General features: G+C 40.9%; 1 protein-coding gene across 1 annotated transcript in view; it reads right to left on the reverse strand.

The window, feature by feature from the left end:
* Positions 1-20951, reverse strand: part of ERC2 (ELKS/RAB6-interacting/CAST family member 2) — a 792499-nt gene that overhangs the window by 108051 nt on the left and 663497 nt on the right. Inside the window, exon 14 of the mRNA XM_042929693.1 lies at positions 10419-10566. Coding sequence (XP_042785627.1) covers positions 10419-10566 — 148 coding nt within the window. The remainder of the gene's footprint in view (positions 1-10418; positions 10567-20951) is intronic.

Consider the following 20951-nt stretch of genomic DNA (forward strand, 5'->3'; position numbering starts at 1 on the left):
GCAGTTAAGTAAGAGAAAAGATAAACTACTGGAAATGTTAAATGTTGCGTTTGATAATGGTCTTTCTGCAATCATGAGAGTGGAGGGTGAAAATTCCCTTTCCTGTTAAAGTGTTATTTGAAAAAGCCTAAAAGAGGAAATTCTGAAGCCAGAAAAGGGCAAACACAGTATGCACACCAATACTGTTTATGACAAAACCAGTGTGATTTAAACATAGTTATGTAAGGGGCAATGTGAACAAAAAGGGAGCAGGAAAAAGGACTTTTCTTTCATTTTGAAATTCAGCATCAGGAAGACACAAGGGCAGGAAGTCAGATCTTTTTTCAATTCATGTGAAATGATAAGGTGAAGACAGCCTGGAAGGACTTTTAATTATACGATGAGAGGAAGGAAAGGAGGGAGAGAAAAGAGACCAGGAGAAACCTGTTTTATACGTGAAATGATGAAGAAGAAAATGGAAAACAGAAGGGAAAAAGGCTTCCAAGCAGATATCTTGAGAATGAAACACAAAGGCTGCAAGAAGCAAGTGCCAACATCTCACATAGGAAAGCAGAAAATGTGGCACACCTGATCAAGGCTGTAGCAACCCCTCCCCCTGGCAGTGGGTGAAGGGGGCCGCCTGGTGATGCAGGAAGAGATAAGTCACCCTCCCCAGCCTGCACATGTGACCTCAGGTCAGCACAGGAGCCGGCTGGGACCAGAGGGAGGAGCTAGGAGTGCTCAGGGTCACAGGATAAAGCCTTCTTTTTATGCAACTTGTTAGCCCCTTCGCTGGGGGGTGGGGGGGGGGGGCTATGGCCTAATGAGTTATGGCAGCAACTTGGGGACATGTGCTGAGAAGAGAATGGAAGAGCTGTGGAATGAGGCTCCTTCCTCAGTTGTGGCATCTTCGCCCAGTTGCTGGACCTTGATTTCCTTATCTCTAAAATGGGATTACTAACACCCAGTTTTCAGAGTTGTGAAGACTAATGGAGATAATATATTTAAAATTCCCAGCCCAGTGCCAGGTATGTAGCAAGAGTTCAAAAACCGTTAGTTTCTCCCACTCTAAAAGGTGAATAGAAAAACTGTTATGAAGAGCAAGAATGATGCACACATTATAGCCACACTTAAAGTTCTCTTGAAGCAATGCCAGTCTAAGATCCTCCCCAACAATCTACCCAGTGCAACAGCTGGATCCAGGCTTTCCCAAAATACAATGGTTTCCTGGTGGCCGACATCTTGGGAACTTCCCCTATATATACTCTGTGCTTTGGTGGTGGATCTGAAATGTTCTTGGAGGCAGTAATGAACAGGTTAAAATTGAGGGGATTTCAAACATGTCTAATCCAATAAGAGGCTTGGTAAAACATGCGTTATCACTTAAAGAATAAATGTTTAAAAATAGAGCACAGATGTGAAATTTGAATAAAAAAAAGGAGACAGCGCGTGAGAGATCTTCTTGGCATTTGTACGCTATTCTCTGTTTCGGTCACCTTCAGCTAAGCCTGTTATTCTAATATGCTCTGCCAACTGCTAGATACTACAGGGGGTGCTTGAAATTACTGAAGCAAAGTTGGAAAATCACTCAGAAACTTAAAAGTCAGACCCATCCCTCCCTTTATGTATTTCTAAAAGCAGGGAACACACTGATGAAGTTGGTCTTTTCAAGTTTTTCTACCTAAAAAGGTAGGTTAAAAAAGTAAAGATCAAGCTTTTCTAACACTAGAAATTTTTACACTAAAATCCTTAAATACTTCAGAGAAAGTATCATGGATAGGTATCAGTCACAAAAAAAGAGAGGCTATGGACTGCCAATCATAAAATAGGAATTTCTACTTCTGTAGGAAGCATTCCCTACCTCTCCAGCAAGCAGATTTTTGAATGTCTGTAACACATCTGCACCAAAAAATAGGAATTTTCCCTGTTATCTGTTTCCTGAGCTAACATCTGCCTAGTGGTAGAGAAGATAAAAAAACCAAGGCTCAAGGGCAAACAGAGTCTCTCCTGTAGGGGAACTAAAGTGGTTTTTATACTATGGCTTTATTCAAACGAAAGACTCAGAAAGTAGACCATCAGAGTCCACTTGAAGCTCTGGTAAAAAGCCCTCCTAAAGGAGATTTGAGAAACTCGTGGAATCGCTGAGAAAATCTTCTCTTCCACAATCTGAGTGGTAGTGTGTGTTGCAAGTGGCCAACTGAATGGATTCCCTGAGGACTGGAGTTGAAGCATCAGCTATTTAGATTAGGGAATGTCCAGGCTAAGAGAGCAGACTAGTGTCCTGACCAACTACTTGGTACTAAGAGGAAGCTTTTCAGTAACACTGAAAGGTTTTACCTCCTTGAGAATGCCCTGTCCTTAGCCTATCAAAGAGGGATCTGGGTATTTCTTTTTTAAAAGGGGTTCTCTAGAACATACTGTAAAGATACTTTGCATTGAAATCAATTATAAATAGAGATGTGCCTAGACTCTACCAGTGGGACATGAACAGCTTAACCCAAAGTGAGTCTGCAGTGAAAACCAATGCATTTGCATTTCAGCAATTTGATCTGGGGCAAGTCTGTCATGCATTACAATGCTGGGATCAAATCAAGCTTTTCTGGAGCTCATCCAACCAAAACACAGGGCTATGGGAACCCTACTGCATACAGTTCCTCCACTGCTGTTTAATTGTGCTCACCTTCTGAACCATAAAGTATAATTAAAAGTCATCTACATACAATGCAATGGAAGTGTAAATATGAAGTACAACCGTGTATGGCCTCAAGCAGAGAAGGAAAGAAATGCCTGACCAACCATCCCATCAGGTGCTTCCCACTTTTCCTGACAGGATGGTTCTGTCTCTGCCAACATCCAATTTTGACTAGGATTCCATCCTTACAACCAGCTTTCCTGAACACTTTCCAGGGCAACCTCCGCCTTCTCCCATTCTTGGCCACACCTATTTGGGTAATTCTTAGAGATGAGTCTTACCAACTTTTGAACAACACACAGGAGGGGGAAAAACTGCCTAAACAGATACACTGTGCAGACTTAGCACTGCCTTCAGAATGTTGACCTGGACTAGTCTCTCCTGGTCCTAAAGTCTCCCTGCTCCCAAATGCCCAGTATGTTTTGGTAGCCAAAAGCAGTGTCCAGAACTGGTAGGAAAGCGAACCGAAAACAAAGCACAATTTATCTCTGATCACAGAAGTATTCTAACCAGTTCTGAGAAATAAGCTGGTTCTAATTTTAGCTAAACAATAGTGTCTGGCCCTCATTTTAAGAAGGCATTTTCATCAAGGATGTGCATATCACTACTTCAGCACACAGGGGAGCATTTGGGAATAAGGCTTAGGGGGTAAGATTTAGTTTTAAGCTTTCTTCAAAAACCCCTTAGCAGCAAAAAAAAAATCCAATGATTTCAGAATTAATTATTTTGATGTCAGTCCTTTTTTCAAGGGTGGAGAAAAAGAATTAGGGAGAGAATTGATCCAAAACACAAAAGAAAGAAAAATGATTATTTTTAATAATATTTTTAGAACTAGTCTCCCCACGGAAAGAACAAAAAGACCAAAACCAAAAAAACCAAAAAACTTAACTCATTCCCAATCAAGACTTTCTCCCAAAACTGCAAAAATCTGGAAGCCAGATTTTTAAAAAAAGAGGTATAGTAAAAGCGTCAGAGGTGTGTGCTTATGAAGAAATGCAATTGGGAAGAATACAAAAGTTAGATAGACCTATATCTACTACCAAGCTATGATTAATCCTTTATCTTTTTTAATGCCAACAGAAAGTTAATTTGTACTGCTCTCTTAGCTTTATACCTTACTCAGCCTAGAACCAACCCAAATGTCAACACCTGAAGAGCGTCATAAAGATTCTTTTGTTGTTAAGCATAGGTGGAATTTCTGGACTCATTTCATATCACCTTTTCTGGCTCTCTTGACAGATGTTTAACAGGAGTTTAGATATTTCTAGGCAAACTGATTTATGACACTCAGAAATTCTCGGGGATGAAGTAGAGGGGCTCCCTTCATAACAACAAGTCACCTTTACCACATTTGGAAGCTCAGTGACAAGAAGAACCCCCAAATTTAGAAGAGATTTGAACTAAAATACAGTGAAAAGGAAGATTCAGAGGAAAGGTTCAAAATGGCCACCATTGCAAATAATTCAAGTATGGGAAAAGGCATCTCTACAAAGCACACTGCAACATGGCAGGAAAAAAAAACATGACACCATTCTGTGGTCATCATGGCAAACAAGTCTCATCTCTTCTTTTTTTTTTTTTTTAACGTTTATTTATTTTTGAGACAGAGAGAGACAGAGCATGAACGGGGGAGGGTCAGAGACAGAGGGAGACATAGAATCTGAAACAGGTTCCAGGCTCTGAGCTGTCAGCACAGAGCCCGACGCGGGGCTCGAACTCACGGACTGGGAGATCATGACCTGAGCTGAAGTCGGACGCTTAACCGACTGAGCCACCCAGGCGCCCCAAGTCTCATCTCCTCTACCAGCTCCTATACGTAGTGGCAGCCTGGAATACTGGGGTGAGAAGAATCATAGGCTAAGTTTTGTCTAAAGTCATGATTGACCAATAATGTCTCTTTTTTTAAATAAGCTGCCCTGGCAATTCACTCACTCATTTACTTATACCTTCAACAAATATTTGCTGAATGCCCACTATGTCCTAGCAATTGGGCTAGGCCTGGAGATAAATGGTCAGCAAAAAAGGTCACAGAATCACATTCTCAGTGCTCATAACTAGCAGGGTAGATAGTTACTATTCAAATAATCACAAAAACACAAATTCATAAACTAGCAGGATAGATAGTTACTATTCAAATAATCACAAAAATAAATACAAAGTTGCATCTGCTACAGTGCAATTAAGTGATGTCTACATTCTACAGGATTGTCAAACTGGAGATTTGATACAATTGAGAAAATCCCAGAAGGTTTCCCTGATCTTGGATTGAGAGTGAATGGGTGAATGTGCATTAACTAGGTGAGGAAAAGACGGAAATGTATTCCAGGCAGAGGGGATTGCATTGCACGTACAAGGCCCATTGGTTTGAATTTGTCTTTATACCACCAGTAAAGGAAGCCAGGGAAGACGTTTCAGCAGTAAGGGCTGGAGAGTGATGAGTGTATCATGAGATTTATCTTTAGAAAAGATCATATTTTTGCCCACTGAGGTTTGAGAATCTCTGCCCTGGCCTGGAGGCTGGCTGCACTTTTCCTAGGCACAGCCATCTAAGCCATTACTGAACACCTGCCTGCCTCCTTACAGAAAAGAGAGTGTGAGATTTGGACTCCAGCGGTATTATCGTGGAGACTGCCCGAAAGTCAGGGAGAGTATTTTGTCAAAGGGTCCTGTTCCTACTCAAAAATCTCACCAGCCATGACAAACAAATTCTGGCATTAGTTCTTCACGGCTTTAATGGAAGTGGCAATGATTTTTTAAAATGCAGGCTAAGCCCTGGGACTCCTTAGAAGCTGAAGGCAGAGACCTGGAGAGTGGGCTCAGTAGGGCAGATTGAGACAGGTCATGCTGAGTGGTCTAAGAGCCCTCCCTGCTCTGGAGTTGCATGACTAATGTATTTTGTTTGGTAACTGCAGAGAACTTCTGCTTCAGAATGTACCACTCTTAGCAGATCCTGCAGAGTTCTACACATCCTATCCTCACTCAGTCACTGTGCTGACAGCTCACCTCTTCATCTCCTTGTCTGCTCCACTCCAGCCACACTGGCTTCCCTGTTCTTTCCCAAACACACCAGCATGTTCCTGTCTTAGCGCTGTGTGCAGGCTGTTCCCTCCACCAAAACACTCTTCCCCTAGATATGTAAAAGTGCACTCTCTCACCTCCTTCAAGTCTTTGCTCAAATGTCTTCTTCTCATTGAGGCCCATCTGTCTACCCTATTTTACATTGTCACCTTGTCCTCAATCCTTCCCTGACACTCCTGTTCTCCCTTATACTGGTCTACATTTTTCTTTTTTTACCATATGATTTACTTATTTATTACATTCATAGTTTATTGCTTTTCTCCCACCTGCTCCCCACTCCAACATTAAAACATATGCCCCACGAGGAAGGGGTCTTTATTTTGGTCACTGACATATTCCAAAAGTGCCTAGCATTCTAACACAGGGAAGGCACTCAATGAATACTGTTGAGTTGAATTCCAACATAGCATGTGGCCTCTCCATAAGCTGAGGCATTGGAACTCGATTCCTCGGACAGTGTCTGTGAGGTGTGGGAGCTAATTCATGGCTTTAGAGATGCAGTATTGAGCCTAGCTAAGAGCAAAGTGTCAGCACTGCTATGTCTTAGGAGCCCAACCCTCACTACCAGGTATGTGTGATATGCATAGGTATGGTAGTTGAGTCATGTGGTCTCTCGGAGCCTTGATTTGATCAACTAAAAAATAAGAATGATGCTCTTCTCACTGGGGCAGATAAATTTCTGTTGTGGATGAATACCCAGCACCCATCTGAGAGCCTGGCACATAGCAGATATGCAATATGTTGGTTGGTGGATTATGAGGAAAAAGTGAGATAATGTTTGTAAACTTATATTTACATAAAGCACTTGACATAGAGCCTGGCATGTGTCATCCATTCATTCACAAAACAAATATTTATTGAGTGGGTACTATGTGCTTGGCAAAGTGCAATAACTGTGGGGATTGTTAAATGAACTACTGATGTTCAGTCACTGGGAATGTCATGGGCAGTAGAGAAACCTTCTGCATGAGATGAGCTGAGCAGAAGGCAGCCTGAAGGGGTGGCATCTCTCATGAGCCAGTCTGCCTCAGTATCCTCACAGAACATCAGGCAGATGAACCAAAGGCCTTCCCCACCCGTTGGCCCAGGCATCTGAAAGAGCTCTGCCCTCCCAAGTCACTCATGCAGGTGATGACAGCTGAGGTCTGAGACTCGCTCTCCCAGGGGTACCCTGTCTGATTGACTCTATGTGGACTGCATACACAAACCAAGCAAATTTAATAAGCAGTATGAGCCTCTTTGGTGCACACTGGGAGTTGAGGTCTACTGTTCCTGACATGTCTCCCCGCTGCTCCCAAGTGCTTGGGCTTCGAGGGAGGGAGACCAAGAAGGCCTAAGTGCTAATGTCTGCAGCTCTTTCTCCCACAGTTCAAGAGTGTCTCAACCAGTTATGACTCCCAGGCTTGTGAAAATATCAACAATGAAATCAAAATCAAGCTACCTTTGAGGATGGTAGTGATAAAATCAATTAATAGTAGCAGTAGTAATAGAAGCTCACACGTATACAGTACCTATTATGTGCCAAGCATATGCAGAGCTCTTTGTATACCTTATACTCACAGTACTTTGAATTAGGTTATTAGCCCAGTTTACAGACAAGGAAACTGAGGCTCATGAAGGTTTAGTATTTTTCCCATGATCACACAGCCAACAAGTGCTCAGACAAGAGTCATCCCAAGCAGTCCAACTCTAGATGGTACTAACAATTCAGTTACTGGTTGTATGGTAAAGGGTCTTTTCAAGCATCATGGAATGTACAGCTGTAAAGCCTGGGCAAGGCACCAAACCTCTCTGGACTTTTGGTTCCTTCTCCTATAAGAGTATCAGTGCTTCAGTTTCATTGGGAGTTGATGAGTCAGTGTATGCAAAGCCTTTACAGCCATGCCTGGCATGTGGGGAGAACTCAGAAGTATTAGGAAGTATTGATATGATCAAATAGCCTAAGCCTAAGAGCTCTAGGCAGAACCCACTCCTTATGAATAGCCAGAGAACATTCTTAAATGGATAGTTTGGCATCTACTTCAAGCTTACAAAGATAAGGGGACCTCACAGGTTCTAGAATACCCTCCCGCTTGTCACTCTGAATTCCTTCCTGAGCCTCAATCTGGTGGGGCATGTGTAGACTCAGGTGGACTATCTCAGATCCAAGCCCTATTGCTTACAAGCTTTGTGCTTTAGGCTGGTTATTCCACACTCAGTCTCAGCTACACTCCCTGGAAAAGGGAGGCAATCCTGCCACCCACACCACAGGGCTGCTGTGAGGACAGTGGGACAAAGCCCCTGAGGGACACTGGATACACACCCTGGCACAGAGCAAACACTCAATACAAAGGGGGTGCTTTTCCAAGCCAATGAATCATTATCCTTAGAATCATATCATTTACAACAAGGGTACATCAATTCACATGCTTTTTTTTCTCTGTTGTCTATAGGGTGTGGGGAAGGATTTCAAATCTAAATCATCAAGGATCCCATCCTTCTCCTTCTGCCTCTTTTTCCACAATAGCCCTTCAGACCCTGCCTTAGTTCAGGCGGGAGCCTAACTCTGCATGGCTGGGGTTTCCCAAATGTGCCCCATGATACCCAAAACCAAGCCCGTCGTGAATAATGAAGGCTTTGTGCAGTTTCCCAGGAGCAAATTGAAGGGCTACACTCAATCCTTCCTGGAATCCAGGAGTGCATTTTCATGATGCTGAGAAAAAAATAGCCTTAAAAAAATTCCTTACTGGAAAAATAGAGGGGGGTTTGAGGAGCAAGGTATCTAGGAGACAGAAAGGAAAATATAATCCACTGTGCCTGACAGCGAGGCCTCTGGCTGGCTCCACTGGGTAGCCAGAAGAGCTGGCCCCATCGGGTAGCCACCAAATCTGGAACCTTTGACAAATACATAATAAATGAAATCACTTTACAAATCAAGATATAATGCTATCATCTATGGTCTCAGACTTTTTGGCCACCAAGTACTAGCAATCATAAAAAGAGATAAAGGGCAAGGTAGGATGTAGCTGTTATGTACCCCCACCCCCCACCCATGGTGGGGTCGAGTGTCTCCTTAGCTGCTGACTGACCTGAGACCTTTGGATCATGTATGCATCGTAGCTGGACCCGTGGTACTTGGCCGTAATATCTGGGCTGTAGCCAGCATCACAAGTGCATGGTATATTCGAGCTCAGGGGCTGTTTCCTAGGTCTATATACCTGTGGGAGAAAGCTACAATGGTTAGGTGCAGGAGGGGAGGGAGCAGGGCTCACAGGGAAGGAGTTAGGAGAAAGCAAAGAAGGGGGCTTGTCTTGACTTTCTGTGGCCAGGTGGGTGGAAAACCCAGTGTAGAAGATGCACAGCTCCAAACAAAGAGGTCAGATGTAAGCGGTTCCCGACCCCCGGGGCCAGCACTAGCAAGGCATGCTGCTCTATGGAATGACCCCAATGTCTGGCAGTGACTGGGACCCTCCCTCTGCAGGAGAGGGCACCCAGGCATGGCGGTGGTCTCTCTCCCTCAGCAAGGCAGCCCTATGAGAAATGGACTCTGTTTCACGGCCAAAGGATGCCTTTTCCTTCCAAGAGTTGGCCCCGTTGCGAGAAGAAGGGTCTTATTTCTTTGGGCTTCCCTTCCAGTCACCTTGCACACTGGCCCAGATCACCCTAGCAGGCAGAGAGCCAGCCCTCGGGGCTGAAATTGATGTGGACACACTCCATGTGGTACCATGTGGCATTTACAGAGCTTCAGAGCCACATGTGGCCCAAGCTAAGATGTGACAGCCACCTTGTGAGACCACAGACCATTGAGCCATAATATCTGCTGAATTGGTTTTATAATGAAGTTAGAGTCCAAGAGAATATCTCTAACCACTGCTTCCAAAAGTTCCTAAATTATATATGGAGAAGAACTAATGTCTGAAGATTTCAGGAATTATTTCGCAATACACTTCAAGTGCAATTAAGTCTATTTAAGCCACTCACAGAAAACCCTCCAAAAAGAAAAGAACTTTGTGCACAAGACTTTGCCCCTCCTTCCTTTTTCCCTCCTTGCTTTTCCCTCAGAAGAAATACAGTGGCCTAGAGAGGAGGAATAAATGGATAATTGAGTAAATAGGTAATAAAAAAGGATGTTAACTAAATAATGGCTGAGGAGGTCTCCAAGCATAGTCTGGCAGTGCTAGGGGCTGGGGAATATTCCTTAGCTAAAAGGTCCTGAAAGAACTAGCTGAAGAACCAAAGTTGGAAGTATGGAGAGAAAGAAATCTAAAGAACTGGATGAGGAGAGTTATTGATGGGGCCCAGAAAGTAAGCAAGACAGAAGGCAACATTTCCAATGGGAAAGAAGGTGCCCAGAATTTAATTAGTAGTTTCTACGATTTAGTGAGAAGTCATACAAAGTCCACTGGAAGGAAGAGACCTGAGAGTTATATCTGGGAAGATGATGCTAATACAAAAGAAAGGAAAACAGCACTGGCTGCAAACCACACAAGCCCAGGCACATGCACATAAACACAGAAAAGCAGTAAAATGATGTTCTAGCAACAACTCGGGCCAATTCATTCCTACCTGGTTTTAGCTGCTTGAGCCCGCAGGATGGATGGACATGGGAGAATGAAGAGTAGCTAAACCCAGAGAAAGCACGCAAGGCCCCAAACCCAGCAAGACACACCTTTTGTGCAGGAGGCCCCACCTGCTGCTTTAACTGATGCACGAGTCGATCTTTTTCCCGCTTGAGAGCCATGACTTCTTCCTGTGTCTTTTTCTTTTTGGAAGCAGACAATTCCAGCAAGGCAATATTTGCATCTTTTTCACTGATTGCTGCAAGCAGTGCTTCTTGTCTGGTAAAATAAAGATTATTGTGATCATTTTTATGAAATGTAAAAAAAAAAACAACTTGTCATTTATAGTTGAAATGAACCATAGAGCACTGTCTTAATAGGAAGGAATTAAAGACAAAGTAACTCTTTGATTCTTAGAATGGACAAAGTAATTTGGGTCAGAATCCCTGAGACCCATGCACTGCTTCCTCTGCAGGAGCCATCTTTCACTGGCTTCATAGACAAAGCTGCAAATTAGAAATGGAGGGAATCAATCTGAACACCCACTTCTAGGGTACTTTAATGGATGCAGCCATTCATCCATCCACCCACCCATCCATCCATCTACCCATCTGCCAAGTAAAGTTCTAGGTACTCCAAGACAATCCAACAAAACTGGGCAGCAATTTAAATATCAATATATTTTTTTTCATGCAAGATTTTCTTTTGAAGGCAGGCAGACATATTTAGTAGGGTATCCTTTCCATTTTCAATGTAATTAATGATGCTTTCATGCCATTCCACCAAAAACCATTCCCTCCTCAGTCTTCCTTACCTAGTAATTATACCACCATCTACTGAGTAACCCAAGCTCCAAACCTAGAAGTCATCCTTGATTTCTTCCCTCTCTTCTCCACTCAGAGATGATCCATCAACAACTTCAGTAGGTTTTACTCCACGAGACATTCCTTATCTAAACTGATCTACTGCTACCAAACCACTCCCAACCACCAGCATCTACTCCTGCAGCCCACTAGTCTCCGAGGAACAAAGACCACTGGTCTATGTGGAACAAAGATGGGTCATCTTTAAAAACATTATAAATAAGGATTCCACCATTATGTTGCTTGCAAAATCCATTGCATCACTCATTAGACTTGAAATCAGACCCTTTACCGATGCCTGTGACTCATTACACCAACTGGCCCTAACCACCTCTCTGAGGTCATCTTGTGCCCCTTCTCCTTCTGCATTCATTAGGCTCCAGCTCATTTTGTGCCTGAACTCTTTCTCGTCCTTGAAAATGTTATACTTGTCCTCACCTCATAAGCTTTGCCTTTGCCATACCCTCTGACTGGAATACCCTCACCTCACACAGGTCCTTACCCTTCAGGTCTCAAATGAAATGTATTTTCCTCAGAAAAGCTCTCGCCAGCCACTTTCCCTAACAATGTCTCCCTACCTTTCACTTTGTGCCCAAGCCACTGGACTGTCACATTACACTTTTTCTTCCTATAACTCTCTGTTATTTAAAAGGATCTTAGAGGGATGCCTGGGTGGCTCAGTCAGTTAAGTGTCTGACTCTTGATTTCAGCTCAGGTCATGATCTCAGGGTTGAGGGACTGTGCCATCTTAGGCTCCATGCAATATCCATGATGGGATTCTCTCTCTCCCTCTCTCTCTGCCCCTCCCCATTCCCCTCTTAAATAAATAGACAGACAGACAGATAGATAGATAGATAGATAGGTCTTAGATATCTATTATTTGTTATCCAGACTTGACACTCCATGATATTGGAACCTCATCTATCTTGTGCACTCTGGCTTCTAGAAGAGTACTGAGTACATAGTAAGTGCCTAAAATATTTGTTCAAGAAATAAGTAATTTTACTTTGTACTTTAAAAAAATGTTTGAAGATACCATTGTACAAATCATCCTTTCATTTTTTAAAAAAATTATAATGCTTTGACTCCTTAATCTTTGATCATTGTTTACTCAGAGGAGTATTACAGTTGCCTCCTTCCATCTTACAGTTCAATTTTCTGGCAACATCTGTCACAAATTTCAACATGGAGTTTTGGGGGACTATTTCTGACTAGAAAATGGCTCTTCTGGTGTCTTTCATTTAGTCATTCTTTCCACTGAGGAAGTCTTGTCCCAATCTCCATCACTCCTGCCATATTCTAGATACCCTATAAGACCCCACAGCCCTGGGAAAGCCTCTGTATTGGGTATTTTCTTTGTACACAAGTCCCAGGACTAAAACCTGGTCATGATCCTATTTTGTCTTTTTTTAATTCCCGTCACCAGACCAGGCCCCCTCCAGATGTTTGAATAAGATGGTCATTATTTGGATCTCAGAGTTTCCTCCTTTTCACTGCAGGGATTTGTATGGACTTTTCTGGGCCCCACTAATGGCAGGGAGTAGGAGCTTCTGTTGGAGGCTCAGTCAGACATATGAGCAGCAGAAATGTCAGGGAATATGTCCACTTTCCAGAAGAAAGCCAGGGCAGCCTGGACTATCAACAGCAGCATTCAAATCCAGCTTCACACAGCCTGTCTCCTTCTGGATAACATCTTGAGACAGTAGACATGCTTGCCGTTCACAGCTAGTGCATATTTGTACATAAAGTCAAGCCAAAGAGGCTGCACAGCCTTCAAATCAGGGAAAGCCCATTTGCTACCAACTCCAACTTAACTACCACACACCCAAGGTAACTGCAATATTTTACCCCACTCTGCCCCAAATTGAAATGTCCATGTGAGGCTTTTTTAATCTAAACAACCTAAGAAATCATTAGTAAGAAAATTGAAGATTGATAGTAAATTATGCTGCATCTCTACATTTTTTATAGCTATATGCTGCATTTAAAATGCTGATTTAAAAAAATGTGAAAATGTCTGTTTGGAGGCAATTCTCCATGTGTCTCATAGTTCTGCACATTTTACAAGCAAAGACACTACCTTTTCTCACAATTTTTCCAGAATGTTTGTATAGTGAATACCCTCAGAAGACAGAGGTAGTTTCTCCCTTAGGATCAAAGGGAAGACATGCTTACTGCCCTTGTCTAACAGTGTGTCCTTCCAGAGCAAAGGGCAGGCATGTTAACTGCCATTATAAAAGATTCAGATTCCATAAGCACAGGGTTGTTGTCTTGTAATGCAACCCACTGCATGTACAGCTTTTCATCTGGCCCATCTGCCTTGCCTCCCTGGGACTTGAGGATAGGAGAATTGACATAAATACCCTGATACTGCTCTCTGCACCTTGAGCAATGAAATCTTTCGTTTCTGACCTCAAAGTCTCTGGTCATCTACCACAATCCATGAAACTGAGAGCCAGGCTAACATGCCAGTAGGGAAAACTCTCAAAATCCCTACAGTTCTTGATGCTCATATGTATATGCAAGAAGATCCCCCAAACATAAAAATAGGAAGGACAGACACCAAAATGCTAATAGTCATTATCTCTCATGGTTGTGAAATGGATAAGCTGGTTTTTGCTTTTTTTTCTGCTTAAATCTTCCTGCATTCTGTCTCTCTCACAAAATATCATAAGAGTAAACATTAAGAAATTGCAAATAAAACTTTTCAGTCACTAACTAAACTGCAGGTACATGCTTCAAATACTTGGCATATGTGAAATTTGTTCATTCTCCCATCAAGGTATTTATGTTCCCTCTGTCCCTCTTACTCTTCATGCCTAGGTAAGTGCACATACACATACTTTAACGTACACACGTCTGGTACAGTCTACATCATCTCCCACTTGGACAGTTGTAATCATTGTCAAAGTAGGCTCCCTGTGTTCACTTTTATGCTCCTCTGTCCTATAGTCCCTTTTAATCCATTTTCCTCTTTCAGGTCAATATTCAGAATTACACAGCTTTAAAAACTGTTAAAAAGTCATCATCAATCTAAAGAATGACCCTCCTAAACTCCTTTTGCCCCATAATTCTATAATTTAGGCTTTTCCAAACCTAACACTTATTTCTTTGCTTGTAATATCATTGAAAGTCCCAATGAATTATTTTCTAATTATCTGTCAATTTGAAAACCGTCGATCACAAAACATGTATCAATTCCTAATTCTCTACAGATGATACTACTAAATATAGCCCCAAATCCTATTATTATTATTATACTCAAAATACATTTAAAATCATCTTTATAAAAGTACATTTAAAACCACTACTCATCAGCATAATTAATATTCATAGAAAATAACCCATTTTCTTCTTTGTAACATTTTCCTTAATTTTTTTATTTTGTTTTGTTTGCTTTTGGCTAACAAATCTGTTTTATGAATACTGGTATTATACAATCATAGAACTCTGTAATTAGTGTAACAAGGACACACACACTCATTTATTTTGTTTTTAAAGTTTATTTATTTATTTTGAGAGAGAGGGGGTGTGTGTGTATGTGTGTGTGTGTGCATGTGCATGTGTGTGAGTGGAGGACGGGCAGAGGGAGAATCCCAAGCAGGCTCTGCACTGCTCTGGGCTCAAACTCAGGAGCCGTGAGATCATGAACTGAGTTGAAATCAAGTCAGATGCTTAACCAACTGAGGCACCCTGGCACCCAGGCACCCTTAGAAACACTCATTTAGGGGCGCCTGGGTGGCTCAGTCGGTTAAGCGGCCGACTTCAGCTCAGGTCACGATCTCGCGGTCCGTGAGTTCGAGCCCCGCGTCGGGCTCTGGGCTGATGGCTCAGAGCCTGGAGCCTGCTTCCGATTCTATGTCTCCCTCTCTCTCTGCCCCTCCCCCGTTCATGCTCTGTCTCTCTCTGTCTCAAAAATAAATAAAACGTTAAAAAAAATTTTTTTTTTAAAATAAAAAAAAAGAAACACTCATTTAAATATTATCCATAACTATGATAATTTCTCTTAAAATAACCTGATTGAAACCTACATTAAATAATTCCAGTCTATTTAAACCAAATAGTAATTGGTAGAAAAGAAAAGTATATAAAGCTATAAAAATATGAATACTTCACACTTCAGGATATTTGGAGAGATGTTCTAACTCTGTTAAGGTTGTATCTGGCCATTACCTATTTGTACAGGGATGCCAGGCAAACCAAAGTCTTGTAGGCTGACACAACCATTCCATTTGTGTGTGTGTATTTTTTTTAATTTTTTTAATGTTTATTTATTATTGAGAGAAAGAGCACGAGCAGGGAAGGGGCAGAGAGAGGGGGAGACACAGAATCTGAAGCAGGTTCCAGGCTCTGAGCTGTCAGCATAGAGCCTGATGTGGGGCTCGAACTCACAGACCGTGAGATCATGACCTGAACCGAAGTTGGACACTCAACCGACTGAGCCACCCAGGCGCCCCCATTTGTATTTTTTTTAAGCAATAAGATTTATAAAATGAGTTTTAAATAATTCTTTATAAAGCTGATACATTTCAACTAATAATTTAAATTGCTGTTAGCTAATTCTGCACAGTTATGGATCTTTATTATTCCTGCATTAGAAGTCAGGGGCTTTTTGAGGGTAAGGGATACTGAACATACACCTTTTTAAAGATGAAGTTCATTTGCCAGCCCTGTATCAGAGTCTACATTTTTTGCAATTCCCATAAGGAAATTTGCTAATACATCTACTTAAAGCACCTTATGACAAATACTTTACTGAAAATAATGGCAAACATTGTAATAAGTCAGGAAGCTTAAATGTTGCCCCCCCTTTTTTTCCAATAGGGAATTTTGATTCAGCCTTTCAAAGTCTGGGAAAACTGAAATATTTGCAGTTTTAATGCCTCTTTTACATCTACATCTTTTAAAAAGTGTTTAAGCATAAAGGGTATATCCATGACAAGACATTTGGATATAAACTGGAAACACAAAGAAAACTTATTGTTTCCTCCATCAAGTGAATCACATTCTAGATTCAAGGCCAGATTTACATTGCTTCAGAAATTGTTACAGTCCCATCAACCTGAGGAAAGTTTCTGTAAGTCTAAAATCACCTTCAGCACTTAAACTGTCCTTTCTGTTCACAGAAACATGAAAAGAACATATTTCCTCATCTTTAGATAGTTAGTGGGGTTAAGTATATGCCAAAGGCTTGCAATGTTATCTTTAGAACACTGAAATGCTTCAGTATACAATTACTAAGGTGATCTGTCTATGCCCTAAGATGTAGCTTAAAATATGAAAAGGAAGCCCAAATAAGCTAGAAAGGAAGATAAGATAATGCAAAGAGAAATAAATCTATAAGAGTCTGCTGAATGCCAAACTAAGAAAGGGGACTATAGACAGCATTTTATCAAAGTGCAGCCTAAACAAACGTCAAAGGGAATAATTTCTTTAACAAATATGGGCAACAATGAAGTAAAAAAGGGGGGGGGGAATTCTGTGCCCTCACACACATTTAGTCAGGGTTAACAATGGATAAAAATATGTGCAAGAACACATTTAATAACCCTATGCTGTCATTCAGTTTGTAGGAGGTAGTCAAGATACAGCTAATAAAACACCAAAAAAAATGGTTTTAGCCACCCTGAAAAAAAAGAAAAAAACCTCAATGGAATAAAACAAAAGAGGACCGAAGGGTGTCTCCCACCAAGATAAATGCCTTCTTTTGAGTGTTGCCTGTGGCTAACCTTCTCAAAGAGAGCTGCAGAATCCTCTGATGGTAATACATCACTACATCACTTATCACAGTCAATTTAAAAGGGAGCTTTATAAACATTTCTATTTCACTCCCTGTTGCTGTCGCTCTATTAATGATGACTTGAGCTCTGAGAGAGGGTCCAGAATTAATTTTAGGAATTGTAAATGAGGCAGTCCAATTAGGAACTGTTATAAATTGGATGGGGGAAAAGCATTAACACATTTTTTTTCTTGGGGGCTCTTGTTTTAGTTAGCCAGCCCATCTTTAGGAACACATTCAATTACAAAAGCAGATGCTTAAAAAACGCATTCCATTAAGAAATGTTTGGATAATGACATGTAGGGGAGAACCTACATTATGTATGGTGCTCAGCCCGCAGTCATGTTCTAATCATACTGTGGGAAAAAAAATTCCGCTCAATCAACTTTTCCCAGTTAATTACTGTTTTCTTTCCCTCATGACCCTGAATCTTCAACCTTAAGTTCAGTAGGAGGTGACTTAAGACAGACGGTGACGAAAGATCCTGTTCAAAACAGCCTCTCTCTAACCCCTAGGGTGAGGATGGGTGGAGGTTTGCTGTGATCAACCCTGGGGATAGATGCTCCTTTGCCTAAATTTTAAAAGCAGGATTTTTAAAAAAGCATCTTGAGAAAGAAAAGTCTTGTGATATCAATTAATATCAACACTACCCACCAGCAGAATGATGGATTGTGTACACAGAAGGGCCCACGCAGAAAGCAAAGCTGCTCACACAAGGTGGGGCCCACAGGGTGAGATATATTTGAACAACCACAAGTTCCGGCAAGGACAAAGAACAGACCAGATTTGTAAAGGCCAGGCTTTGGCAGCCCAGACTTCTTAATGCGGTTTACTTTCTGTTGCCCACCTAAAACTGACCTCAAGAAATAGTTTACTCCAATTATGGAGAATTTTGTCTTTGAAACCTAATAGCACATGACTGGAATTTCCTAACACAGGGGCCATGAAGTCTTATGGAAGCTCTTTGCTCCATGCAGCAGCTTCTATCCCCCTACTCACTCAGGACGTGACCTAGGTAGGGACCTGGCCCATCCTTGGATTCCTCCAAGATCAGCTAGGCCAGGAAGCTCTGAAGTGGCAACACAGAGTGCTTCAGGACACTAAGATGGCAAATGCTGGTACCACTTGGCATCCTGCTACAAATAGGTATCTGGGAGTCTGAGGCCAACTTTTCTGATATAGACAAGGTCCAAGGCCAGAGTAGGATCAGTGCCAGGAAGAGCTACTACCCTCATCTTAAACTGCTCTCTCCATTCCCATCCCTTGAGAGAAGTGATAAAAAGGCAATGAGGGATGGGAGAAGCCCCTCTTGGAGTCCTGGTAGAAGACATGTGTGTGATATATTACGGAGTACTGTGTCACACACACACACACACACCCACACACACACCAGAGATATGAAAATACTTATTTTGATTACTGTAGCCTATTATGATTTCTTGGAACCTATCTACACAAATAAAATATCACTCACATCATTAAGATTTGATTATGGTACTTGATTAAGGTACTTGATTTAGTACCTGAGCTTTGGAATCAAATATATCTGGGTTTGAATCTCAGCAATATCTGTTGTTTCTGCAACCCTGGGAAAGTCACTTAATGACTCTGAAAGTTAGATGTCTTCACAATTGAACTAAGAAGGATGATAGTAACTCTCTCTTCAATCTTTGTGAGAGTTAAATGTGATAATGAATGTAAAGATTCTGTTCAGTGCTTGACGTGACCATACAAATGTTAGCCAATTATTTATTATTACACAACATAGATCCCACCAAATGTAAAGATTCAAGTTTTGCATTATTTTCTATCAGGCTCCCCTTTATACTAAACATTCTACACATGCCAGTGGGTTTCTAATTTTCAAGACTGACTCTCTGAAATTGGTTTCTGTTAGGTTGCACATTTGACTTTTATGAAATGGGGTATGTTTTGCAAACAAATTAGTGATTTATTGATTGATTTAAATTTTGGTTATTTAACATACAGTGCAACATTCGTTTCAGGAGAATTCAATGATTCATCACTTACATTCAACACCCAGTGCTCATCACTCATCTAGAGTCCATCTCCCACCCACCTCCCTCCATCAACCCTCAGTTTGTTCTCTATCATTGAGTCTCTTGTGGTTTGTTTCCCTCTCTCCTCTTCCCTCTGCTTCCCATATGTTCCTTTGTTTCATTTCTTAAATTCCACATATGAGTGAAATCATATGGTATTTGTCTTTCTCTGATTGACTGATTTCACCTAATAGCCTAATACTTTCTAGCTCCATCCATACCATTTCAAATGGCAAGACTTCATTCTTTTTGATGGTTGAGTAATATTCTATATATATATATAAAACGTGTGTACACATGCACACCAAACACATCTTTATCCATTCATCAGTCAATGGACATTTGGTTCCCTCTATAGTTTGGCTATTGTTGGTAATGCTGCTATAAACAGTGGGGTTCATGTACCCCTTTGAATCTATATTTTTGTGTCCTTTGGGCAAATACCCAATAGTGTAATTGCTTGATCGTATGGTAGTTCTATTTTTACATTCTTGAGGAATATCCAGAATGTTCTCCAGAATGGCTGCACCAGTTTGCATTCCCACCAACAGTGCAAGAGGATTCCCTTCTCTCTGCATCCTTGCCAACACCTGTTGTTTCTTATGTTGTTGATTTCAACCATTCTGAGAGGTGTGAGGTGGTATCTCATTGTGGTTTTGATTTGTATTTCCCTGATGATGAGTGATGTGGAGCATCTTTTCATGTGTCTGTTAGCCATCTAGATATCTTCTTTGGAAAAGTGTCTATTCATGTCTTCTGTTCATTTCTTAACTGGGTTGTTTGTTTTTTGTGCGTTGAGTTTGGCAAGTTCCTTATAGATTTTAGATACTAACCCTTTATCTGATATATCATTTGCAAATATCTTCTCCCATTCCATAGACTGTCTTTTAGTTTCAATGATTGTTTCCTTTACCATGCAGAAGCTTTTTATCTTGATGAAGTCCCAATAGTTCATGTTTGCTTTTGTTTTCCTTGCCTTTGGTGATGTGTCTAATAAGAAGTTCACAAATAAATTTAAAGGAGAAAATAAAGCTTGAGTATTAACACAGTTCGTTCATCATAGAAGAGTTGCATCCTAGGCCAGCCAGGTCTGACTTGCAATAACTGTTCAATATCATTCCATCCAAACTGATAGGAAAGGCTGCACAAAAGTGGGCAAGATGTGATTTCATGCTGCATGAGAAATGGAAATGTGTTTTGAAAGGTGACCTTTTAAAAGTCAAGGTCAAGTGCAAAATCTAACCAAAGTCAAACAACTTCAAACAAAAATTCTTCCATTAAAAAAAAAAAAACTTAAAGAAATGGTAAATTTTGAAGGCAGAGAGTGCAAGTGAAATGAAGAGCCTCTGACCCTTCAGCAGGCACACCAGGCACACACACTAGCACACCCGGCGTTAATGTATAGTTCTCATTCATTCTCATTATTCTCATTCAGTGATGAGAAGGCTTCTCTCTTGACCACTTAACTCTGCCAACGTAGCTTTCAATGTGAAATACACCCAATCAGACTCCCTGGAGGTATTATTGATGACTGATAATAAGAAAACTAAATACATCTAGACTTCACTGTGGGCCAGAGCTTTGCCCAGCACCCACCTAAACTAAACCTATTGTCCATGGATGATTAGTTACTGTCAAGACACTTGCCTTATCACGTTAACTTTTTGGTTGGAAATGAATAATTTCCAGAAAATAAGTCACTGATCTTATATCTATATATCTATATAGATATATATAGATAATAGATATCTATATATCTATATATAGATCTATATATCTATATATAGATATATAGATCTATATATATATAGATCTATATATCTATAGATAATATATATAATATATAGATAATATATAATATACATATAACATATATAATATAGAATATATATAACATATATATAATATACATTATATATACCCCCAAAGATAATATATTTTAATTTTCCCTCTACTGTATAT

The sequence above is a fragment of the Panthera leo genome, chromosome A2 (assembly GCF_018350215.1).
Source record: "Panthera leo isolate Ple1 chromosome A2, P.leo_Ple1_pat1.1, whole genome shotgun sequence".
Classification (NCBI taxonomy): Eukaryota; Metazoa; Chordata; class Mammalia; order Carnivora; family Felidae; genus Panthera; species Panthera leo.